This window comes from Lutjanus erythropterus, chromosome 21, assembly GCF_056507025.1.
Source record: "Lutjanus erythropterus isolate fLutEry1 chromosome 21, fLutEry1.hap2, whole genome shotgun sequence".
Taxonomy (NCBI): domain Eukaryota; kingdom Metazoa; phylum Chordata; class Actinopteri; order Lutjaniformes; family Lutjanidae; genus Lutjanus; species Lutjanus erythropterus.
This window is the reverse complement of record NC_139337.1, coordinates 24,886,511-24,912,184: the sequence shown is the minus strand read 5'-3', so window position 1 is coordinate 24,912,184 and position 25,674 is coordinate 24,886,511. Positions and strand designations below refer to the sequence as shown.

The following is a 25,674-nucleotide window of genomic DNA, read 5'->3' as shown; positions in this document are numbered from 1 at the left end:
GCGGGTGCCACATGTGGGTGATGTTTGGGGCGCCGGTGTCATAGGAAGCCGCTCGGCAGAGTGAGGGGTGTGAAAACTGCAGGACCATCACTTCCTCCATCAACACAACCCCCGGTGACAGCTGTCTCGTCGCCATGGCAACGAGTGCCACCTATTTGATGCGGTGCTTATTTATACTCTTAGTTCAACTTTCATGTGGCTGGCTTGATCTCATTGCATGACTCATCTGGCTGACTATCTGATAATTACACTTTCAGGACAATATAACCAGACTTTTTAGAGGAGTGGAGGGGTAGATTTTGAAATGCAGTGTTTACTCAGCTGGTGTCAGAGAGGGAGAGGTGTTATTCAAGCTCTCCATCTCTCAGACTCTCAGTCTAGCTGTGCTGCACTACCTGACATTACGTCCCTCATTACATACACTGTAAATACAAACTATTGCTTTTAACTGAGGAAAGTTGAAAAGACAAGTTGAGGTGATTTTGTAATGGTTCAAACAAATTTTTCTAGTCAGGTCTTAAGGGAGTTTTAACTCTCAAACAATGCATGCTGGGAAGTCTGCTAATTCTGTAGATCCACAACTTTAATGAGGTGATTAAACTCTACACAGTGGATCCATTCAATTTATCACTTCAGACCTAAAGACTTCAAGTTAGAAAAACTTGTGCACTAAAGGCTATAATGCTTTTTGTTTAGTTTTGAATCAAACTCAGATTTTTAAAGGAGAAGTCTGTCATATATTTACTGCAATAAATCCTAAAAATTTTCATGATATGCCATCAGAGATTAAGAAAAGGATGTTAAATTGAAATAATCCCTTCACTTGACATGAATGCTACAGCCACTGCGTCCTGTGAAATTTCTATTCCAGACCGGAGTAATTGTTTTGTGTGTCCGTTTCACATTAATCAGAATTTTTACCGAGTGAGCAAGAGTCTGTTAATGAGTCGTACGAAGTCACTCATAATCTTGTAGATGTCTAAACTGAGGAAAAATTTTAATAGAGTTTGGCAGGCAGTGAGACAGGCAGCCACTTAACTCATCGTCCAGAGTGTGTATTTTCAGAGCAGTGGGCTTTTGTTTTCAGGATAACAGGCTCAACTTTACATTGACAGACAGCTGACAGTTATAAACAGCTGATTGACTTACAGTGGAGGACTTGTTTTTCACTTGTTATCATCAGTTTGCAATGTTGCATCCTTCTTGTGCTCCTGCAGTCAACTGCAGATGGTATATTAAACAAAATAACATTTGGACATTTGTTCTACAGTACTAATTTTTGCACGCGCAATGGCCGCATATTGCTCCTTTAAGTTTTGAAATACACCAAACAAAGTTTTGCCAACCCTAAATTTTTTTTTGAGATGGTTTACTTTTCTTCTTTAGATAAACTAAAGCAACAAAACAAGAAGAAAACTAATTTTTTCACAGTGAGCTGTGAACTGTACTAACAACTTGTACTTGCCATTATTCACTTTCAGTTTAATGAGTTTACAGCATTCTGAAATACAACTGTTTTTGCGGGTGGGGGAGTGTGTCAAAATTATCTGAAGAAGCGAAATAAATGATCTCAACAAAACATCGTTAGCTGGTAGAACCTTTTCAAGACATAATAATTTGTTTTGGGCTCAAAACTCTATCTCATCTCATCTATTAAAGTAAGTTTACATTAAGTTAATCAGAAAAGGTTAGTTGATTCCACCACATTGATTTTTTACAGTTTTGGCCACATTTCTGAGCGCGAGTCTGACTCAGTGGAGCACAGATGCTTTGTGTCATAGGTGCAGTGAATTATGGTTGTTGTAGTTCACTAACATACTTCAGAGTCTTGATTGTTGGAGCAGCACGTCGGGGAGACTTTGAGAACAGACACATTTTAGTTGGCAGGATGTTATTTGTGAAATAACTGAGTTAGTATTTGGTCTGTGGAGGTTCAGCTCAATCATCCAGGTGGTGCGGTGTCTGGAGAAGCGTGCATCCCAATCACAAGACTGAAATCTTCAATCAAAAGATGCACACTCAGTGTTTGGCTTTGGATTAAAGACAGAAGTGTTTTTTGATTACAGGCGAAGCTCATATCTGGTTCGGGTATCATTTGAAACATTTTAAATCTGAATTTTTGTACCAATTACTTAGCGTTTGGAGAATATACACAGTTTATTTTTTTTCTTTGAAGAAAATATGCTAAGTGGTTCATTGCATCAGTTTTAAACAGGGAACTTTGCCTGAATAAAAGAGTTAGAAAAAGTTTGAAAAATGCCAGATATTCTGTTTTTAGTCACAACCTTTGATACATGCTACTCATTTCAGTTGACTGTAAAAGTATTGAGATATTAAAACCTTTTCTCCATTTAATAAAATATACAAACCAAGCTGCTCATTGCATTAATGTTAAAGCTTTTAAAAAAAATTTCTGGTAAGCTTAGGAAATATTTGATCAAAGGCCAAAGAGGCGAGACTAATACTCTGCTCAAGCACTGGATACCAAATTTGACAGTTTTTAATATTCAGTGCCACAAAAGGTTTCAGTTGGGACTCAAAAAGCATTAAGATTCAATACCCGACCCAATCATTCATTTAATAAAATAGACCATTACTGTTTACTAAAGAGCTTAATAAAATGGTGCTGAAAGTTTCAAGGTTTTAATGAGCCCTGCTCATGTTGACACTTCATTATTACCTGCATCTGTATGTTGAAGTGTGATACGAGATAAAAAAATTGTGGGTTGCGGCTAATGCAAAGTGTTGATGAGTGTTGTTTGTCAGGCGTCTATATGGTTGCAGTGAAAGTTCCTTTAGGTTTGTTTTCACTCTCTTTATTTACGGGTCATTGTCGCTGAATATCATGTATGTTTTTATTTTCAGTTTAGGTTAGGTTACTCAGGTACCAAAGTATTTGTTACAGAACAGTGGTTAGTTTGGCTAAAGCTCCAAAAACCTCCTGTGTGTCCCATAATAGAGCTACTGCTGGTCCTTGCCTTGTCCTCTAAATGTCCACTTTCCATTCCACATTCCAGGCCCCAGTTTGTAATTCAGGCTCTCTGTTAAAAAAGTAATAGAAATCGAAGGAAGTTTGGTTTTATTCCAGAGCCCATTAGACTTGTGAATGCTCACAGCACAAGAAATAAAGTAAAGTTTTGAATTTAATTGAGCAAAGTAAGTCTCAGTCCAAGGAGACATAACCCAGATGACATCACCAGGGTTAAAATGTGCAACATCTACATTTCGTCACAGTTTTTAAGACTGTTACTATTGATTGTGTGGTTTATGTTGTGCTTAGGTTTTTAAAAATTGCGGTCGCCAGTGGTGCATTGACTGATGTGTTTGACCAACCAACGTACGCTTGTTTCACTCGAGGTCCCTCTTGTGCTGGAAGAGTGACGACTAGATACTAGGAGGTAAAACAAAAGCTGCTCAGAACGGCATTCTGGGACAGACGATCAGTCCCAGTCCTGTCGCACCTGAGATGAATCTCTAGAGTATTGTGGTGACGTTGCACCGACCGTGGCCATTCCATCCATCCAATCCGCGTCTCGATAGACTGAACTCAGGAAGACATTTTTTAAAATCTCTTTGTTCGGTCTCTCTGCGTTTGTAGCCTCTAAGTGAATCTCTGTGGTTTTAAAAATTCAACATTTCCCTATTTTGCTTTGCTTTATGGCCCCAAAAAAGTTCCTCTTTAATTGCAATTGCTTGGCTTTTTTGCCTTTACTGTGCAGGCATCCTGATATTCAAGATTAAAGTTAAAACTGAATGCCAGCCACTGCGAGTTGCCAGATTCCTCACACTTTCTGCAGTAGCAGTGAATGGATCTAAATATGCGTGTGCCTCTTGTTTGCACATTCTCCTCGTCCTCCTCCTCTGAAGCGACAAATAAAGACCTTTGTCCTTTTATATCCGATTTGATCTGAAGTGCAGCCATGTGTAAACCCAAAAAACCTTTAATTCTGTGATTCATAGGCCTCCTCAGTCTTGCCTTGCGACAGGCACCAGTCTGCTACCGCTGTTAATGTCTTTCAGCGAGAATTTATGCCTACATCCATGCCTCTTTCCTCTCCTGTCTGCTACTCAACCCATTAGAGAATTCCCCACCAAAGGTTCTGCGGAACGCCTTGCATCAGAGCCACACTAATGAAAGGCATTATACATTACAAAGTGTTTGATTTAAGGATGATTTACAGTCCTTTCCCTCAGCAGTGAGGAATGGAAAACCTTCCTGGAGATAAGCTCCGAATCCATCTGCAATATTCAAAGGACATCAAAGGGTTCAAATTGTGTATAGGAGGTGTCGGTGTAAGAACCACAAAGAAAGGTTTCTATCAGATGTGAAATTTCCATAACAGAGTGAGAGGCTTGTGAGTTATTATGATCCCAGAATCAATGGCAGCTTTCATGATATGCAGCGGAGCATGCACACACTGCATGTTTTAGGTATTGTCGCGTCTACCTGTCACTGATCTGCCGGTGACACAAACATCACTTCAGTCTGTGTGTGTACAGATATCCCCAAATGTTCTTGAACTAGAGCAGATAACCTTTTTTGCATTTCTGCCTCCCACATAAATTTCCCTTGCGCTGCAATACCAAACAGTAAACACACACACACACACACAAAGAGGCATACTTTGTGATTACTTTTGCTGATGAAAGAGCAACTATTTTAATTTTGTTTAGAAAGAGAGTAAAATATTCATGAATTTTCACCCCGCCTGCCAGATTTAATAATTGGCAGGATGTCGTTTACCACCTACACCAACCCCTAATACCTGACAGCTTGTAACCAGCAGCATTTAATCACAGCTGACAACTGATAATCCATGTCTCAGCACTGATGGATCATTGGCTTTTATTTTTTTCCTTCTTCCTCTTCTTCTTCCTCGCCCTTTTTTTTATTTATATTAATTTTGTTTTTTTTGTCTTGATGTTCGACGCCGAGCCGTTCGGGGCTGGGAGATGTGATAATTTAGTGTGAACTGCCTTTAAGAATCTCTTGGATCCCGTCCACGGGTGTGAGTTGTCACAGGGTTGAGTTTCTAGATTGCCTACAAAAGGATTCGGGAGGCTTGATCTAAATTTATAAGGACACTGCTGCAGTAACACCCACTTTGATGGCCGTCGCGGTGGCTATCATTTGTCGTCCATATGGCATGTCTGTGTGTGATATGCTTCTCCTGTACACCATGTACTGAGTGAGATTCATCTCTTTATTTTCTTGCTGCAGCTAAGTGCTGCTGCACAGAAGGCGCTGAAATTAAAGCTCAGTGTTGTTTTTGCTGAAAAGAGATAACTTGATTTTCAGATACCACGTTTGTGTGAATAAAAAAAAAAAAAATCATTGCAGCTCCTGCTGGTGGGTGTAAATAAATTGGTTTATTTGGTAATTTGATTTCCTGCATTATTTATAGTTGTCAACACTGCTATATAATAAAGGGAGTGAGATTCTGTTTAGTCTCGGGTTCGGAGGCAAAATAAAGTGGGCCGAAACAAATAGCATTCACTTGTTTAACTCGCAGATATCAATGCTTGTCTCGCTTTGCTTCAGGCAAGAGCAGTTCTTATCATGAGTCATTTTCATACTTGCAATAATGAAGTAGGAGTGCCTGACTGCATAACATGAGCATTTACTTTAAACAGCATCAGCGTGACAACATTCAGTTGACTGACCTTATTATATGACGGGTAATTCAGGTTAATTCATGCAACTGCTTTAGATATTAAGAATAAGAACACGTGTGTAATATTCATTAACCCTTTAATGGCCTTTTGAACTGTGTTACTTTGGTGGAAACTATTGAACTCTGATTGAACCGCGTCTCGCACTCAGTTGAAGTATGAAGCAATCTTTTAGAACTACACCTTTTCAGGGGACTTTTTGTCATTCATTTCAAGGAAACTAAAAAAGAAGGAAGGGTCATTACATCACTAACGAATTCATTCTCTGCTTGGTGCCAGACTTTAGTGCCAGTTCTGTTGAAGCTTTCATCTTTTGGGGGGAGTTTTTTTTTTTTTTTTTTTTTATTACTCTTTCAAGGGTTTGCAGGACAGGGGGTCTCGCACACTGGACAGATTGTAAGGCCCCCTGAGGAGAATTGTGATTTGTGATATTTGGCTACACAAATAAAACTTGACTCGACTTCACTTATGCAAGAGGCATGGAGAAGAACACTAAAACCCAACTATGACCTCTGATGAAGAAATGTCTCCGCATATACTACTGCAGAGAATAACATTTTTTTTCCCTTCTGTTTATATGATGACTGACGTTGCATCTCCCATAACTGACATCAAAGTCTGTCCTATAGTGAACTAATGACCCTAATGACCTTGTTTTTTTAGTTTCCTTGCTTCATTTGAGGAAGTAGTAGTGTGTCTGTGGTTGAGTTGTTAGAGGAAACCTTATTTATTTATTTTTTTATATATTTTACTGTAGTTCAGTTTAAGAGGACTGACTGAAATGGAGGATGTAAATGCAGACCAGAGGCTGACATGTTTCACTGGGTTCCTTTGTAATTCCTGAGGGACGGGAGTCAATTTCACCTTTCATCACACAACCGGGACGGGACAGGACAGGAAAAAAAAAAAGTCAGGACAGAAATCACTGGCTTGAAACAATAGGTTTTTATATATGAGTGTGCACTTCTAATACAAATAAAGGCTATTTTTTTATATTGAAAATAATGCTGGTTGTTCTGTTGCCTGTCTTTGGTCCTTTTTTTTTAAATGTCTGCAGACTTTTGTATAAAGTGCAGGTCTGTACAGGTGCTGGAAATCCTGGAAAACACTTGAATTTTAATGTGATGTTTTCAAGGTTTGAAAAGTGCTTGGATTTTGGATAACATGCTTGAAATTGTAATCACATCACTTTCATAATAAATTGCTGCCTGCCGACTGAATTAGTTAACTTTTTAGATAAAGAAATAAAATAAATCTGATATTTGCTGAGCCAGATTGTACAAGAAGTTAATGATTAATCATTAATTAATTAATTGCCAAATAAGCATCTAACCAATTAAACATATATTAATTGCTAATTAATCAACAGTCTAAAAATGGCAGGAATTTTAGAATTAAACTTAAAATGAGGAAAAAAGACAAAATAAATGAAAACAAGAAAACATCAGATATAGACATGTGTTTCATAGTTTATTAATTATTAATGATTCATCAATTTATCAGTTGTTTGCATTCTCAACTACTGGTTAAGGAAAATGTACAAAATACATCACCCTAATGGGAAACCAAGTCTACTCTACAATAACATCTGATTTAATATGATTAAGAGGTGAAATAATAATTTTACTCATGAACGTGTAATTTACCACAGCAGCTGGAAAAGCTTGAAAATGCTTGAAAAGAACTTGGATTTGATTTTGGAAAAGGTGTAGGAACCCTGAACTTGAACGTGATTTTAGTTAACATGTGTAAATCTGATTTTGAGGGCCCCCTGTGATCTCTGGCGCCCCCTAAGGGTGGCCAAGACCCCAGGTTAAGAACCAGTGCCCGAAACAACAACATCGCAGGGATCGGGTAGGAATCATTTTTCCAGAACTGGAGCAGCATGAGCGTTGTTGTCACTGTGATGCATCTATTATTATTCACTGTGTATGTATTGAAATGATTGTGTCTGTAATGTGGTAAATCCAGAGTAATGCTGATAATATTGGTAATAATGGCAAATTTATTCCCAATTCACAAAGTTGGAAATTGATTTCACTGTGAACACTGGAGGTGGTGCAACTCCTACCTCTAATTGTGAGTCCAAATTAAAGTGTAGGCTGTGGGAACTACCAACGACTTAACAAGCCAGAAATCTTTCAAAAAACTGTTTTGCTGTTGGCAAACTACATAGATGAACAAGATTTGATTTAGTTTTACAAAGACTGAACTATAAATTATATGTTTTTTTGTTGTTTGTAAATGACTGACGTCTTATTTTCATGTTTTGAGTAAAATGTTTTATTTCTTGAGTTCTACATGCGGCTCCTGCTCCATAAAAAGAGATGTGTTATTGTAAACTATCCTTTATTTCACAAAATTTTAGAAAAAATTAATGCAGATTGCTAAAAGTGTGTTTTCACTATAATCAGACACCACTACCGTGTGGTAGAGATGCACATTTACCAACACACGGCACCTTGGCTGTTTGGTCGAAGCTCATAATTTAACTCTGTGTTCTGTTGAAAAAAACTAGTATTATATTTTTCTTGTTAGTGCCCAAAGGAACAATGTAATGCATTATTTTTTTTTTTTCCACTGATGTTATGGTTTCAGCACCGGGCCTGAGAGAACAGTCACTGGACAAAGATTTGCTTCCCCAAAGAAAACACTTCATCCCTAAGAGGGTGCCAAGCTCTTGCCAAATAAGCACTTACTGTACTTGAAGAGATAAATGACACAAAACCACGGCCAAACATTATAAAACAAATCTTTTTCCATCAATCAGAATCAAGTTGATTTTCTCCAGTTCACTCACACCGTTGCTCTGCCTTTTAAGAAAGATTTATGCCTCGGTAGATATAAATCTATGACAGAGTGAAAAGTGATGCATATACAAAGGCTTGTCAACAAAGCTCTCCTTAAACTGACACCGTAGCTCTTTTTGCATGTGCACGTTAAACAATTTGCAGCCCGAGTTAACATCTAATCAGCCAGCGAAATCAGATAAAGATCGGCCAGGTAACTAATCTTCAATGTCTCTGTTTGCCTCTTGTCGTCCTCAGGTGATCCAGACCATCAGCGCGGTGGATAAAGACGAACCTCTGAGCGGCCACCGCTTTTATTTTGCCCTGGCAGCACCTGTTGCCGGCAACCTCAACTTCACTCTGCGAGATAACAAAGGTACTACTGTTGTTCTGTGATTACCCGCGGTTTCGTTTCATTCATTTTTCTGTCTGGTGGAGATTCAGAAAGTCCAAGGTTTCTGCAGGTCTTGAAAAGTCCATAGAAAGCACTGAATTCAGTTTCCTCAATAAGGGTCACTCCATCAATTACTCTGTTTGGTGTCAGACTTTGGTGCCAGATCTATTGAAGCTTATGGGAAGTGTGCAGTGAATCACACTAAAACCCAACATAAGCTGTCTACTTTGTATGAACTTTGACGAAGAAATGCCTCCAACGCATGACAGAACACACTGCGAGGAATTGCACACTAGCAGTTTTTCCAAATGTGCACGTTGTTTTATTTGCTGTTGGTCTCCAAATATTATCCAGGGATGATTAAACACACTTTACAGGTTTAATGGAGAGACAAATTAAAATGTTCACTGTGGCAAATAAAAATTAAAAAAAAGTTGCAAGTGAAGTGTCCCTTGAAAATAGTGAGTCCAGGCTAAGTGTGCGAGGCTAATATTGTTAATAAAACCAATATTATTTCTGCTGCTTTACCTTGATTGGCGAGGCTAATAATATGTTGATGTTATGAGAATATCACCTTCATATATATAATGTCAAATATTTACAAACCTCTGATTATTAATTGTGCATTGCTTAGCTATAAACTAACCCTTCACTATAAAACAAAAGGTATACTGTTATTTCATGGTTGTCAGAAACTTTTCAAAACTTTTAGTGGCTCAGTTTTCATTTAGTTAGGATGCTGTCACAGTTAAGCTTTTTGCCTCTGAAGCTCCAGTCCATAATAAATCTAGCATAACATGATTGTAACCTGCCTACAAATAAATGATTCAATTCATATACAAATCAATCAAAAGATACAGTGATAAGACATGAAACACTACACGCCAAAATACCAGTGCCTCCATCATGAGACTGACAACCTATGAAACTGAGAGGGGAGGTGGAGGAGTGGTTTGTCCGTGTAACGTGACATAATGACAGTTCCTTCTTTCTTCATTCCCTTGACGAGTGACAAGGAATACGAGAAAAAGGTGCACTATGAAAAAACAAACAGTGTGAATGGAAGCAAGAGTTGAAATGGGTAGAATCTGACACATCTAAGGATGTAATTTACTACTTTTCATCATGTCTTCAGCAAGTGCCACAGTGACAAAGACTTTATTAAGATGCGTTAAAATGCCTTTTCTTTGTTGTTTTTACATAATTTTATATTCGGACCACCAAGTCTAGAAATTTCAGGGTATGGTGACAGTTATAGATGCTAAAAAGTTTAGCATCTATAACTGTCTAAAATAAAAATTGTTTCTTGTTTCATTTTTTGTAGAGTTTTAATCAGCACCACCAGACTTATTACAAACATTGTAACTATGCTAGACTGGACCGAAGCTCAGTGTCGTAATGAGAAAGTGTTGAATTTCCCAAGAAATCATTATTCTTCATTAGTTAATAGCCTACATCCATTCATTTTCTGCTGCTTTTCTGCCGAAGGGTTCTTTTAATGCAGCAAGAAAACTCTGTTTCAAAGTTCATGCGGAGAGTGTGATGAGAGACTTGAAAATTTTAAATTGAAGAAAAAAACTATCCTTTGATAGCGTCTTTAAAAATTAGAAGCGCACATGAAGGGCTCAGACCTCAGCCAAGGCTAAACGACTTATCTTCCAGTTTTACAAAAAAGGGGAAACTAATTTGTGATAATAAACCTGAGATTCTGATCCGGTGCAACATTTACTGGGTTCCTCCTTGGCCTATGCTACACTCTTCCACCAAGTTTCATGAAAATCAAGCTACCAGTTTTTCTGTAATCCTGTGGACGAACAGACAAACAAGAAGTGACACTGAAAACATAACCTTCTCTGAAGTGTTGACGCGACGTGATAAAGTAGTAAATAATTACAGACCTCATCGTACCCACCACTTTTCCATCATACTTTAAAAAAGTCTGATCATGAAAGGCGGTAGATTGCACTCTGTGGTCTTAAAAGGTCCTAAATTTAACTTGGTGAACTCGGCAGAAACCCCGAAGTCAGTCACCAATTTAAACCTAAAAAGTCTACATCCTTGTCAGAGCTCCAAATGTCAGATCAACCCTGTTGCATGCAGCTTCTAAATCAAAAACTCCCTTGAGAAAATTGCCTGTGGCCTCCGGAGTCTGTAAAAGGTGTTGGTCAAGTTAGGTACGGTCTATTTGCTGCTTACTTCCTTTCGAATTGAGCCTTGCAGCGATGCAATTGACACTTTGGCCATTGCTCACTCCAGCTCTCTATATCTGCCCTCCATCTGGACACAATCTACTCTGCAATCTGACTCAGGAGAAGAAGTGCAGAGTAACTGGTGCCTCCCAGCGTGCCCTTCCGTGCCAAATGAAGCCATAATTCTGCTATGACAATGCCCTCACTACCCTCTTTTGTAATTGTTCATCAACGCTGAATGCAAAAGCAAACTTTCTGCTGCATCTGGAGCAAATCGGAGATAACTCAATTTGTGCCACAATCCACTCCGCCACAGCCTTATTCTGCTCACTGCAAGGTCTCAATGTACTAGATCAAAGAATAACTTTAACCTTGACATACAGGCTGAAAACTGCCTTTGTAACATTATGATTGCTCACCACCTACACGCAAAGCAGTGGGCGACTAAACAAAATTAGCTTCTCCTAAAGGAAAACTTAAGTGTTCATTTGCATATAGCTTTACAGACATGAGAATTGCGGGTCCATCGTCGGTTACTTGCACGAATCCCCACTGATTTAGCAACATGTGCAGAGCTGACACACTCTCTGAGGTAATGTTGAGAGTTATGTTCAAACATGTGGCAGCTCGGCTGAGGTTCAGAGGTAGCAGCAGTGGCGGCGGCGGTGGCGGGAGCAGCAGGAGACGGGCTGTGCCACAGTAATCCATGTGAGTGCAGATCTGTGAGTGGAACATGATGTTTCAGGTAACCTCTCTGCAGATTACAAGCAGCTTGGCTGGAGGACGGTGGCTGATAGCTTTGTTGAAGACATGTTGTCTCTGAATATGCAGGCCTGACCCTGGTTTCAGTATGTATGAGACAACATTTTCAAAAATGTCTTTCTATGTCTATGTCTTTTAAGAAAAGATTAGGGTCATGGTCAAGGTTATTCAACTAAACAACTTGGTTGGAAGTAAAGAAATACACCGCTGTTAGACAATGACAACATGGACGCCAAAATTATCAGTGTTAAGAAGTCACCAAGGTTGCTAAATTGGCTAAACATTGAAGCTGGAGCCTGCTGAAAATTTCCTCTTTGGAGGAAGGCATTTGAAGGCAGCATAACTCTCAGATTAACATTGTTTTCCAAATAGTCAAACTACACCAAAACAATTTAAAGCCCCTTTATTTTTCCTTATAACTTTACATATCCTGACTAAATAATCTATAATCAAAGTGAAAAAAATTTAAAACTCATCCCAGTTTGATCAGATTTGACTGACAGTGACCAAACCCACTGACTGCCATCAGATTTTGTTTCAGACGCAAGGAAACTGAATAAAAGGAAGAGACATTTCATCGCTATAGAACATTCAATGCTGCAGACGTTGTCAGCTCTATTGAAGCGTATGGGGGACGCCATGTCAATCACGCTATTTGCAGACCAACAGCAGATAAACGAGTGCACACATTTGGAAAAATCAGTCAGTCAGTTATTCTCTGAAGTGTGTGTTTTTGTTGCTCTTTCATTTTTTTAGAGGCCACCAAAAGCCGAGTATAGGGTGTTCTCCAGTGATGTAATGACTAAGCTCCGCCCATTTTTCCTGTCTTTGTTAATGACTGATTTAAAAAAAAAAAAAAAAAAAAAAAAAAGTTTGGAGTCGTGTGAACTTCTTTCAGCTTTTGAAGTGCCAAAAAAAAATTGAGAACAACTGACTTCTAGTAGGAGCTGATTTAGAAAATAGGTTTTCTAGGCCTTTTTGATGTTATGTAACTAAAACAGCAGCTAAAGTTAAGGAAGAGTTGGGAGTTAGGGAACATGGGTGAATGCAGGGACGGGAAAAGTTGGACCTACTACCCACTGACCTACCACCTCGACCTACAAACCCTCACTGTCTGCTTTGCTACACCACCTCGTCCAACTGGAGTGCAATGCTTTTTGATACTGGGCTTGTATGTGGGCAAGGCCATTTCCTGTTTCAACATGACCGCAAGCACAAAGCCAGCTCATTAACGGAATATTCTTCTCTGACCTCATCCATGACCTCAACCCCATGCCATAGATTTCAAGCTTGATCTTATCACCCAAGTGTGGAGGCTGTTGTAGCAGCCCATGGGTAGGGCATAAGGGTCACATTCAGGTGCTGACATACTTCTGCCATGTAAATTAGTGCCTTAAAGGAGCAATATGTAAAATCTGTGGGTCCAGAAATCATTACTGCAGTCCAAATAGTGAGTTGGATCTACACACGGTGTATTAAATAGGTTGAAATCCTACTTAATATGCCATCTATGGCTGAAGCGAGTTGTGTCTGATCATCCCCTCCTCTCCAGACATGAGGAAGCTCAGGCAGGCTGCAGGAACGCCGCAGTAGCACAACATTGCAATTTAAGAAAAACATGCGACTGCAAGTCCTACGCTGTAAGTTGATCAGCTGTTTGTAACTGTCAGTGTAAGATTTAGCCTGTTACCTTGAAAACAAAAGTGCACTGCTGCAAAAATACACACTGAAGTTTGAGTCCAGCGACTGTCTGTCTCACTGCCTGCCAAACTCCATTAACATTTTTATCAATTTAACTATTATAAACATCTGCTCCTTCTATAAGATCATTGATGATTTCCTAAGACTTATAAAAAGACACTATTCTCATTCGGCAAACATTCGGCATTAATTTAAACTCAAATTAAAGGGCTAATTCACCCAAAAATGAAAATGCAGTCAGGTTTTTAGTCTACAAAACACTGCTGGAGTTTCGCAGGGAAAAAGTGAATGGTGTACAGGGAAAAAAAATAAGAGAAATTATAGATTACAATATAAATTACAAAGGAGGACACGACTGTGTTAGCATTATTGTCTGAGAACTGAGAATGTTTCCTTAATCTTTGATAAGATATTGTGGTCATTTTATAGTTTATTACAGTAAATATATCACAGATTTCTCCTTTAATGTCTTATTTTTACTTGTATGTGTCCCTTGTCTTTCATTTTGCTGATTCTGTATTTACAAGAGAACCCATCTCTATATTATTATATTTTACCTTGTTCTAAGACTCAAAGCAAAGCAAAATCTCCATATTACCTAGAAAAAAAAAAACAAAGGAGTCGTCCTTCAAGGCGAAATCTACATTTCAATCACGACTGCTCAATTTGAAAGTGCATTTCAAACTGTTGAAATAGTTGTCATGAAATGGCTTATTTTAGCTGCTGGTGTAATGGCATATTGTTCTCCTCTGGCTGCCTGTCTTTCTCTCTCTCATAAGGTGAAATTTCATATAAGATTATACCATCAAACCGAACCTGTTATTAGCCAACAGGTGGTCAAGATCAGGGAGAGACACCACAGTGTGTCATGTAATGAATTGTGTTAATGACACCATCTGTTGGCATCGCTGCTTTTAATACTGTAAAATCATTTCAAACTGCACAACCATAGCTTAGCAATCATTACAGAAGAGAAGTTAAGCCTCCCGCTAGTCATATATATGCAGATCATTGTTCACTTGAAGCCAATTAACTTATATGCTCATTAAATGCAGCTTTCCAGGTTTACAAGTCTGACCAATGTATGTTTCTGTTCTCATTCTGCAGACAACACGGCGTCCATACTGACGAAGCGAGGTGGTTTCAGGAGACGGGAGCAGCCGGTGTATCGGCTGCCCGTGTTGATCGTGGACAGTGGAAGTCCTGCCCTCAGCAGCACGAACACGCTCTCGGTGCGGGTGTGCGACTGCGACTCTGACGGCGTGGCCTTGTCTTGTGGAGCCGTGGCCTACACCGCGACCGGCCTCAGCACTGGCGCCCTCTTGGCTATTTTAGGCTGCATCATCACACTCCTGGGTAAGAGCCATCTCAGTGTCAGAGATGTAAGTCCATGCAACAAGTGGAAGACATTGGTATACAGCAGCTATTACCCATCAGATATGAAGACATTTTAACTGATGTTTGCTGCTTACCTCGCTGGCAGTAGTGGGAAAAGTATTTTGATCCGTTACTTAAAGGGTAACTTTGGTAATTTTCATCCTGGAAAATCAAACACTAATTCTAACCTGACATGATTTCTGCATGATGACGTTGCTACATAAACCTCCTAAATGGTTGTAACCTGCACTGTAACTTTTGAGTCAGAGTTTCCTCTTGCAAAATCCAGAAGAGAAAACAGATGGAGTTGCCCTTTAAATAAAGTAAAATATGATGGAAATCAGGCCTGATAGTACTGGCTGTCGAACGGCCAGGCATGTTGGAGATGTTTCCTCCAAACCGCTTTTCCGAAGAGTGCTCATCTGAATATCAAAACAAAACCAATATTTTTGACATAACAACTTCATTATTTTTTTTATTGTCATTATTTTAACAATAAATCACACAAAGCAAGAGCAAATCAGGGATGTGACCCTCCTACTATCTTCCTTTCAGCAGAACGAGGAGATCCAAACCTCTGTCTTCTCTTGACCCCTCTCTCCCTCTGTAATCATTTTTTAAAATTCCCTTAGCAAATCGAAAGAGTTTGGAGGGCAACGAAAGCTTAAATAGACTCCAGCAAAGCATCACTTTAGAGTTGTGTTCGTGAACCGGCTCACAGGCTACATTTGTTTTTTAGGTTGCAGCGGGAATACATTTACGCTAACAATCTTAGCAGTTCACACATAAGTTCAGATTTAAGTGGAGTTAATGTAGATATACGGTGCTGCACCACAAAACACTGCTTGCCTCGGTACTTGCGGCCCATTCAGACCCATCTTCGCTGATATGAATTCTTCGGGCAGATGAATGTGTGAGAGGAGCTCCGCTAAAACAGAGTTGCATCTTGAGGTCTTGCACATGTCAAACCTGGGGGGACTTATCCTCCCCTCATATTTCCTCCTTGGTAAATACGTGTGACCTGTAGGTCAGCCAGCTCTGAATAGCAGCCGGGATGTTTACAAGTAAAATGCTGTTACTGAAATCCTGCCAACAGGATCAATTACCCAGAGTCAGTACGCTGGGTTTGGGGGGAATTCTGTACTATTTGTATTTTACTTGAGTGTTTAGCTGATGGTGAAATTTATTCTGCGGGTTGTTCACTGATGGAATATGTGGTCACCCAAGGCTGTTACTTTGGCTTCATATAAAATATGTAATTCTGTTCATCCAGCCTCTGAGAAATGGAAAAGAATAAGATTATTTGTCCAAAAGATGCCCTGGCTATGATGGCATTAGTGCATATTTAAGTTCCAATTCAAACTTACTCATGAGGAAGTTTCACTTTTAAAACAGTTGCATTTTTTACATGGACTGAACAAAATAATCAACTGCTTGAGGAAAGCTAAGAGACAGACTCAACCAAATTGATTTTTATTATGTGTCTCTTCATTTTTTCACACCAGTTGATCCATTCAAACAGTCTGCCAGTTGCTGCCCGGCAGTTTCTTCTTCTTATCTGTGCTGTTATCTGCTCTTTAAATCTTCTATTTATTGGCCATGTTATATTATTGGCCTCTGTTATTTTAGCAAGTTTTTCCCAAAGGAGGAGAATTTAGAGCTCTTCAGCTGAGCCATCATGAGCAGGCTAACTAGGCTAGTTTTGTCAACTTTTTACCAAGCTAGCAAACGGCATTTTGTTAACTTTTTAGCTAGCAAACTATGTAACATTTTGTTAACTTTTTGGCAAGCTAGCAAAAGATATAACATTCTGGTAACTTTTTAGCTAGCTAGGAAACAATGTAATGTTTTGTCAACTTTTTGTTAACTTTTTAACTATCAAGCAAATAACAGAGACGGAGCACAACGCATCAGACTCTGAAAGCCACGCCCACTGGAGTGGAAAATAAGCAGCACCACAGTGCAAGCAAGGGCTGAAACATGAATATAGCTAACTAAAAATATTAGATTTCAGCATGTCAGAGGATTATTTTAGCACCCTATGTCTAGAGGAAAATGTATATTTAAAAATGCATGCTGCCTGTGTATCTCTTCTCTCCTTGTTTTTGTAGTGAAATACTTTTATATTTGCAGCTATTTGACTGAATCCCCAGGTAAACTCATAATTCCCGGTTTTGATCTTTCAATTCAAGATCAAAACCAGGCCTTTGCTTTGTTAGCTTCACCCTCTACAATTTGTCTGGACAAATTAGAAAACTGTTATTTAGGCATAACATTACTGAGTATCAGGTTTGGATGGTTATAAACCTTATTTCTGGGTTCCTTACCCTGTTGGTGGTTAACCTTGTTTTGCTAAACTGTAAATAGAACCAATCTTAGATTAAAGCTACCACAAAGATTAAAGCTACTACAAAGAACTTCCAACTTTCAAATCAACTTTGTTGATTTTGGAGGCGTCTGTGGACAAAAGCTGCAGTGTTTCCACCATCATAACCACAAAATATAGCATCAAAAATAAAACTATCTAAAGAAAACCCCCTATATACTTCCTTTTAACTGGTAAATACTCTCTGTAACTTTGCCTGGGATAATGTGGACACTTGTTTAATCTCATTTCAAGGAGAATCTCACCTGGTGGCAAACGTTTGGAATAACTATATAGAAATAACAATAGAAATAGGAGTCTTGCCTGTGGTGTTGTTTGCCTCTGTAGAGAGGCATCAGAATTCATTTGAGACAGTTTCATAACCAGTTAAAAATAGTATGTTAAACTGAATCTTTGTTGGTGCAACCCAGTCTTGTTTGAAAACATTCACTTGATTGGACACATTAAATAAACACAAGATTCTCCTCAAAGTATTTATACTATATGATTAAGTCTGCAGCAGCTCTTCTAAAATCTTCAGTTATGATTATGTGTCAGTTATTTGACAGTGCTCCGCCTGCGTTTGAGCACTCTATACTAAAAAATAATGTGTAATGATGTGCATTTTCATTCAGAGAAAGAGATGCCTGAAGGCAGCCTGAGTCAGTGATGAGATTTTCAGATTTTAGATCATTTTCCCGTCTACAGCAGCTCTCATGACGGCTCCCCCCAGATGCGTTTCACTGTATTTTATAAGCTTAATTATAATATTTAATGAAGGTCATAGGAATAAGTACTATATAGAATATTGCGTTTCAAGGACAGCCCCTCCTCTGCTTCTGTTTTCTAGCGTAACGCCATATGTTGTGATGTTAGTAAAGACACTTGTAAATGAGAATTCATTAACATAACCTTAAAGATAGTGCAGCAGTGAGCCGTCACCTCCGGGCTGCATTATTACTCATGAAAGCCACAGACAAGCCGTTACCACATCAGGGCAGAGTCGTAGTTTAACGCTTAAGTGATCTTCATTGAAAGCTGAGGAGGATCTACACAGCTTATACAATAACTGAAATGAGCTGTTTGATGGGGTCAAACTTTGATTTTTATTCCAATCTTGAAGCTGGCCTTCTTTTTATGGCAGCAGAGAATACTTTTTGTGGGATGACTGAAAACTTATTTATGACAAACCTTTTTTTGTTTTGTTAACCTTTCAGCCAGCTAGCAAACAAAATAAGGTTTTGTTAACTTTTTAGCTAACTAGCAAACAATGTGTAACCATAATTACCGTACACATTATTGCAGTATAGTGTACAGCTTACATTATATGTATTTAAGTAGTAATACTTTCACAGACTTATTAAGTTACTGGTAAATTATTTCATTGTCATTTATAGCATATTGGATATTGTTTCATTTGTATGTTTTTGTGTGATGTGTCATAAGATTCATTGTGTTCCCTTGGTTATGAGCTATTTAGTTCCTACTTGTCTTTGTTTTGTGGGGACAGCTAATGAGTGTTACACAGGAGAGGGCCTTGTGCAAAATAGCGGAGAGAAGTTGCTACGCAGAGAAAGAAAGAAAAGTTGCAGCCCACTTATTACCGGCAGCTCGGAAGAAGTGGGAAATGCCAACAACCAAGAAAAGAGGGTTACAGATGGAACATTTTTGTAACTTTTTAGTTAACAAACAATGTAACATCTCTGTTAACTTTGTAGCTAGCAAGCAAGTAATGTAACATGTTGTTCATTTCTAAGCCAGTTAGCCAACAATGTAACATTTTAACTTTATAGCCATCTAGCAAACAGTGTACTTAAAAAAAAACTTTACAGGTAACCAGCCAACCAAGTACCAATTTGTTAAATTATCAGCCAGCTATAAAACAATGTAACATTTTGTTAACTTTTTAGCTAACTTACTAACAGTATAACAGTTTGGTAAGATTTTAGCCAGCAAGCAAATATAATTTTTTGTTAAATGTTTGCTAGCTTGCAAACAATAATTGGTCATAGGGATAAGAACTGTATGGAACACTGCATTTCAAGGACAGCTGCTCTTCTGCTTCTGTTTTCTAGTGTAACACCGTATGTTGTGATGTTAGTAAAAGACACTTGTAAATGAGAATCCATTAACCAGACCTTAAAGATAGTGCAGCACTAAGCCGTCACCTCCAGGCCACATTATTATTCATAAAACCCACAGACAAAGCGTTACCACATCAGGGCAGAGTCATAGTTTAACGCTTAAGTGATCTTCATTGTAAGCTGAGGAGGATCTACACGGCATATACAATAACTGAAATGAGCTGTTTGATGGGGTCAAACTTTGCTTTTTATTCCAGTCCCCTTGAAGTTTGCCTTCTTTTTATTGCAACAGAGAATACTTTTTGTGTGATGAATGAAAACTTCAAAAGAGCAACAGGGGGAAATACGTGGCCACACAACCCTGAACCCGGCATCACTAATGAAAGCTGGCTCTATTCGGCGCAGCATGGCCTCAGGCCACAGGCTTAGAACTAATGGCCTCCAGTTTAATATACCTCCAAGTTGCCTTGTCTTTGTGTTTCTGCGTGTGTGAGTGTGTGTGTGTCCTTAGCTGTCCCCATCAGTCTGTTTTGCTCAATTGGATCAGCCTCTTTCCTTCTTTCCTCTGTTTCCTCTTTGTGCATATTCCCCCTCTCACAGCCCCTCCTTCTTACCTTCTATTAACAGCCCATGCGCGACCGCTCTGCCCAATCCTTTATTCTGATCTTCCTTGATGGTCTTCCATCAAGACCTCTTTCAATCTCCTAGGTAGCAATTGAGGCCGTGATTGCGTGTGATTGTATTGTTTTGGATGAGACACGAACCCGAGTAAGACCCGAGCCGCGTCTCGCCGCTGTCATCCTCAGCTGCTGTCAGTCTTAAATCTGCTTCTCTTTGCTTTCCCCCTCCTTCCTCCATCAATCTCTCCGTTTCTCGTCAGGTGAGAGGAACACACACTCCTGCCAGCGACACACTGATTCTAGTCATCTACCGTCATGACTGAGTCTAATAACTACAATGCATGGAGGGCTCTTCAGACTGCCACTCCTCTACTTGTCTCAGGATTCATCAGATGTGTCTGAGAACTTCAGTCACAACAGTTTATACAAAGTGTGCAGTTTCCCCCTGCCTGCCTTTTTTAACCCTTTCGACCCCTTTAGAATTATAAAACCCCAGTTCCTATGAAGTTGGGGTATCGTGTAAAACAAATAAACACAGAATGCAATGATGATGCAAAAACCTTTTGATCTATATTCAGTTGAATACAGCGCAGAGACAAGACCTTAATGTTCAAACTGCTGAACTTAATAGTTTTTTGTAAGTTTGTTGGTAACTGTTATGTTTGTGCCGGTTTATTTTCACGCCATGAGTGAGGTGGCGAGCACATTTCTTCATTCCAGCTGTATTGTAGCACAGTAATTTGGCATTTCCCTACATGTAAATGCAGAGCTTAAGTAAGAAGCGCTATTCAGCTCTCAATTTGCAGTGCTCTAAAGGGCCAGTTCACCCCTTAATTAAAAAATAAGTATTTGTCCCCTGGCCTGTTGTGCTGTTTATCCAGCTAGATTTTTTTTTGTGAGTTGCAGAGTTTTGGAGGTATTGGCTGAAGAGATATCTGGCTTCTCTCCAATATAACAGGACTAAATGGCACTAGTCCTGTGGTGCTCAAAGTGCCAAAAACGATACATTTGAAAAATTAAAAACCAGCATTAATATCCAGAAATCATGACCCGGTTACTCAAGGTAATTCACAGACCTTGTTATGAGCAGTTTCATTTCATGCAGGAACTACTTTTGATTCTATTGCGGAGAGAAAGTAGTTCCTATTGCTCACAACAAAGTCTGCAGATTATCTTGAGTTACTAGGTCATGATTTCCTGAAAGAAACATCGCTGTTGAGTTTTTCAAATGTGTTTTTGGCACCACAGGACACGTGCCATCTAGTTCCATCATATTAGAGATAAGGCAGAGATAATGCATTTTTGATTTTGGGCTGAACTGTCCCTTTAATGTAATGTTTACAAATTGAAAACACATGGTGTTGTGGAAATTAGATCGGGTCATGAACACCAACCTGATTTTTCTGCGGGGTTGCGACTCAAAAAGGTTGAGAACCACTAATGTAGCTGGTTACCACACAGAGCTGTATGTGCTTTGGCTCTATGTACTCATAAGCTAAGTGGCCATTAATCATAGGTTGATATTTTTAGATTTAATTACTGAGCTTGTCCTCTACTCTGCAGTAATATTCCTGAAAATGCCTGGGCACAACTATGTTGCTTTTTGTAAATGTCATTTACAAACCTCTTTTTAATGATACAGTCACTTTTGGATGATACATCCAAACTACTGAGACGATCATTATCTTGTTAAGATCCAGAGCCTTTTTTCCTCCCAGTACAGGTCAGGTATTGCTCAATCCTCTAGAGGGCCAATTAGGACATTACGTAGCACTCCGATTCTCCAGACAGTTATTTCTGTTCTATCAGACTCATTCTATAAATCTTCCCGTCCATTCATCTGTCTCGTATTTCACTGACTGTCTCCAGCGTTAGCCCTCTGTCTGTGTCTCTATTTATTTGTCTGTATTCAGACAGCAGACAATTCTTCCTTTGTCTTTAATCTTTAAGCTCGACTGTGCACATTGTAACCTGTGAACGGCTGCATCAGATTTGTGTGATTAACATCTGAAAGTTATTTTCTGTCATTACAGCGCTGGTTGACATGCTAAAAATAAAAAAAAGAAGAAGAAAATCAGCTCTTTTTTAACAGAGTTCGTCGATTAACAGTATATTTGTCTTTATAATGACAGCCTGGCAAAAACTAAAAAGACCTCATGTGAGGGAATCGGGAGAGAAAATGCTAACAGCTTGCAGAGGGATAGATAGGACCAAAAAAAACACAAATGTGCAGACAGTAAAGAAGCGTGGACACATAATGTGGACAGATTCACAGTAAACAGTGTGACAGATAACATCAGCAACAACAAAGAAACCATAAAAGCTGCGGGAATCGTGCAGAAAACATACAACGGCACTGATAAATTATAAAAAAAATGCAGAAGTTTCAGCCAGTGGCGTGGAGGGGTTTTGAGGGATTGTGATTGTTTCTGGGCACTTTATCAAGTCGTGGTGCAGAATGAGTTTGTTGCAGCGTCCTCCATGCAGGAGAGTGATATCTGTCATGGAGATGAGGAGGCATGAGACCTCTTCATGTGTCTAGACGCCTTCATTTTCTTTCTGCTGTGCTTGTTCTCTGTTCTTACACTTACAAATTTAATTCAGTTCATTTTTATTACAGCACTTTCAAAATAGCAGTAATTAGAGCTGAAATGAAAATTATTCTGCAACTATTTATAGTCCATTAATTGTTTAAATCATTTATAAAGTTAAAAAGCCAAACCTGCTTCACAAATACAAGGATTAGCTGCTTTTCTCATCAGCTTTTTTGTCATTGTAATGAAAGAAATATTAAAAGGATAGTTTGAATTACGTATTGTTGGGTTGTATGAGTCACTATCACCAGTCTGTGCATGAGCTACAGTAGGGGAGGCAAAGAGGGGCAGCAGCATGGAAGCTAAGAAATGAAATGCTGTGGACAGGGTCAGAAACAAAAGGTATTTTAGCCACTTAAAAAAGGCTCATCTAAAAAAAATCAATATCAGTTTAAGTGTATGCTGTATTTAGAATATTTTCACTACTTTACTCTGCCACCAGACAAACCAACCAAACTCCATTCGTGAAATCAGTAATTTTACCATGCAGGACGCAAGGGTTGCTGGTCTTCTTCTGCCTCAGTCTTTTAGTATGTTTGAGTCATTCTGTGACTTCAGTTGATCACAATTCATCTTTGAAACAAATAAGTCACACAATAACACAAACAAACTAACAGCTGAAGGCAGCAGTAGACCTGCATCTTCTTTGTTCTGCTGCTGATTTTGCCTCTGGAGTTTGGTTGGTTTGGAGACAATTTTATTTTACGTTTGCTGCATGTGTTTCTGCAAACTCTGAGCGTGTCATCTACTATAGCAAGTACACCGATTAGTGATAAGTTCCTCATAACCTGCTTCCAAAAATCTGAAGTATCCCTTTAAATATGTGGATAAAATTCAAATATTGTTTACCTTTGACCTTTGGTCTCACAGTCAGAACAAACAAGCAATTTGAAGACATCCCCTTGGGCAAAAGTACACACACTTTTTACTCAAATAGAAGTACAGACAAAACAGACTGTGATGAAAGCAGAGGTACTGTTTCAACTTCTTTATTGAAGTAAAAGTGAAAGAGTACAGACTCTTAAATGTACTCAAAGTATAAAAGTGAGAAGTAGCACTGTGAAGGACATCTCTACTGGCTGTTTCTGTGCAAAGCTAACTGAACGTCGAGTCATATTTATATCATTTAAAGACTATAAAACCATCAAAGCTTCAAATGTAATTTAAAAAACAATATATTGAAAAGAATGAACATTAGCTTTGCTCCGATGTGTAAATCAGGTTTCAATGTCAGCAGCAGAATTTGAAACATGAGAACACATCTCAGGTTTAATTGAGCCTTTTTCCCCTCAGCTCCCTCATCTCTACAGGACGACCAAAATCTTTTGTACAGCCACAGCGGAAGCTGGTTCTCAAAGTTCTTTGAATCAAGTTGTGCCCTTTCTTAGTCTAAAAATTGGTCCTGCGGTGTTAAAAAGACTCTCTCAGGCAGCTCACAGTTTCACTGGAACCCTTTTCACCACGGCTGATTCACCCTCTCTTGTCTGTTTTGTCTTGGTACGTCTTTTGCGTCATTTTCATCCTGTTATGTCTGTTGTGCTCGTGTGGGACACTAAGGAATTGTCCTTTCTGTGTGTTAGTGTTCCATCCATTCAGGTTGAAATCCGTCTTGATATTGGGGAGATGTTGCACAATGATGCAGAAAAAAAAAAAAAAAAATCAATAATTCCTCTCAAATGTATTAAAACTAGTCTGTTTTTTTTTTTAATGTAAGGAGTAGAAAGTACAGATATTTGCGTCCTGGCCATCGTGTCCTCTCAGTTTGGCGGTATGCACCTCAAAAAATGTGGCCGTGACACTTTGCCCTCACTCTCTCAGCTGATTTCGCTGTTTTCTTCTCTGCGTTTTCCCTGTCGGTCCAGGTTTTAGACACCTTTTCCCTTATTTTTCAAGCTCCAGATACCTTATCAGGGTGTCCCATTTCGCGTTTCCAATGTGTCTTACGTGACTGAACTTGTATTTTAAATTGTTTTGTGAATAAACTGAAACTGTGGGCACATGACCAGTGGTTAGATTTCAAGCCTCACAGTTGAGTACGGTGACCAGATGCCCCAAAAAATTAAGTACGGTCCCAAATTTGAGCAGTTGTCCCGAATCCTGAATCCTATCCTGTTTATCCTGAGCATTAGCGTTTAGCTTATGTCAACAAGCTAAAATGAGAGCTGTCTGTAAGCGGTATGAAACTACTGATGGAGACTATAATTCCTCCTATTGCTTATTTAAAATGTCCTGTTCCCTTTTGTAAAATATTTATATGTAATTACTGATGTGTTTTCACTTGTCTATTGCTCTGATTAGGCTATCATAAATAACAGACTGTTGACGTCATTCGACCTGCTTTTAAACCAGATGACTAAGTGTGCAGCTGCCAGTGTGGGAGGAATTTATAATAAAAAATAAATCTAAAAAATGTGTTTGTATCTTCTACAGCTTAATGACAATCTAATCTGCTGTAAAGATGTTTAAATGATTATAACTAGGGATGCACGATATATCGGCATTAATATCGGTATCGGCCAATGTTTGTCATTTTTTAACATATCGGCATGAGTCTGATGAGTAAAAACTGGCCCGATATTATCAACCAATGTTTATACCTGCATGTATGTATGTATGTATGGTCATATGTATGTATGTATGGTAATAAGTATGTATGTATGTATGTATGTATGTATGGTCATAAGTATGCATGTATGTCTGGTCATATGTATGTATGTATGTATACTCATATGTATGTATGTATGTATGTATGCTCATATGTATGTATGTATGCATGGTCATATGTATGTATGCTCATATGTATGTATGTATGTATGTATGTATGCTCATATGTATGTATGTATACATGGTCATATGTATGTATGCTCATATGTATGTATGTATGTATGTATGCATGGTCATATGTATGTATGTATGTAAGTATGTATGCATAGTCATATGTATGGCCATATGTATGTATGTATGTATGTATGTATGTATGTATGTATGTATGTATATATGTATGTATGCATTGTCATATGTATGACCATATGTATGTATGTATGTATGTATGTATGTATGGTCATATGTATGTATGTATGCATGGTCATATGTATGTATGTATGTATGCATGGTCATATGTATGTA

At 38.7% G+C, this 25,674-nt stretch overlaps 1 protein-coding gene across 1 annotated transcript in view; it reads left to right on the top strand.

Moving 5' to 3' along the window:
- The window catches only part of LOC146307724 (cadherin-7-like), a 172,032-nt gene that overhangs the window by 123,226 nt on the left and 23,132 nt on the right, over positions 1 to 25,674 (top strand). The window contains exons 10-11 of the mRNA XM_084746904.1: positions 8,721 to 8,838; positions 14,616 to 14,864. Of these exons, the coding sequence (XP_084603030.1) occupies positions 8,721 to 8,838; positions 14,616 to 14,864 (367 nt within the window). The remainder of the gene's footprint in view (positions 1 to 8,720; positions 8,839 to 14,615; positions 14,865 to 25,674) is intronic.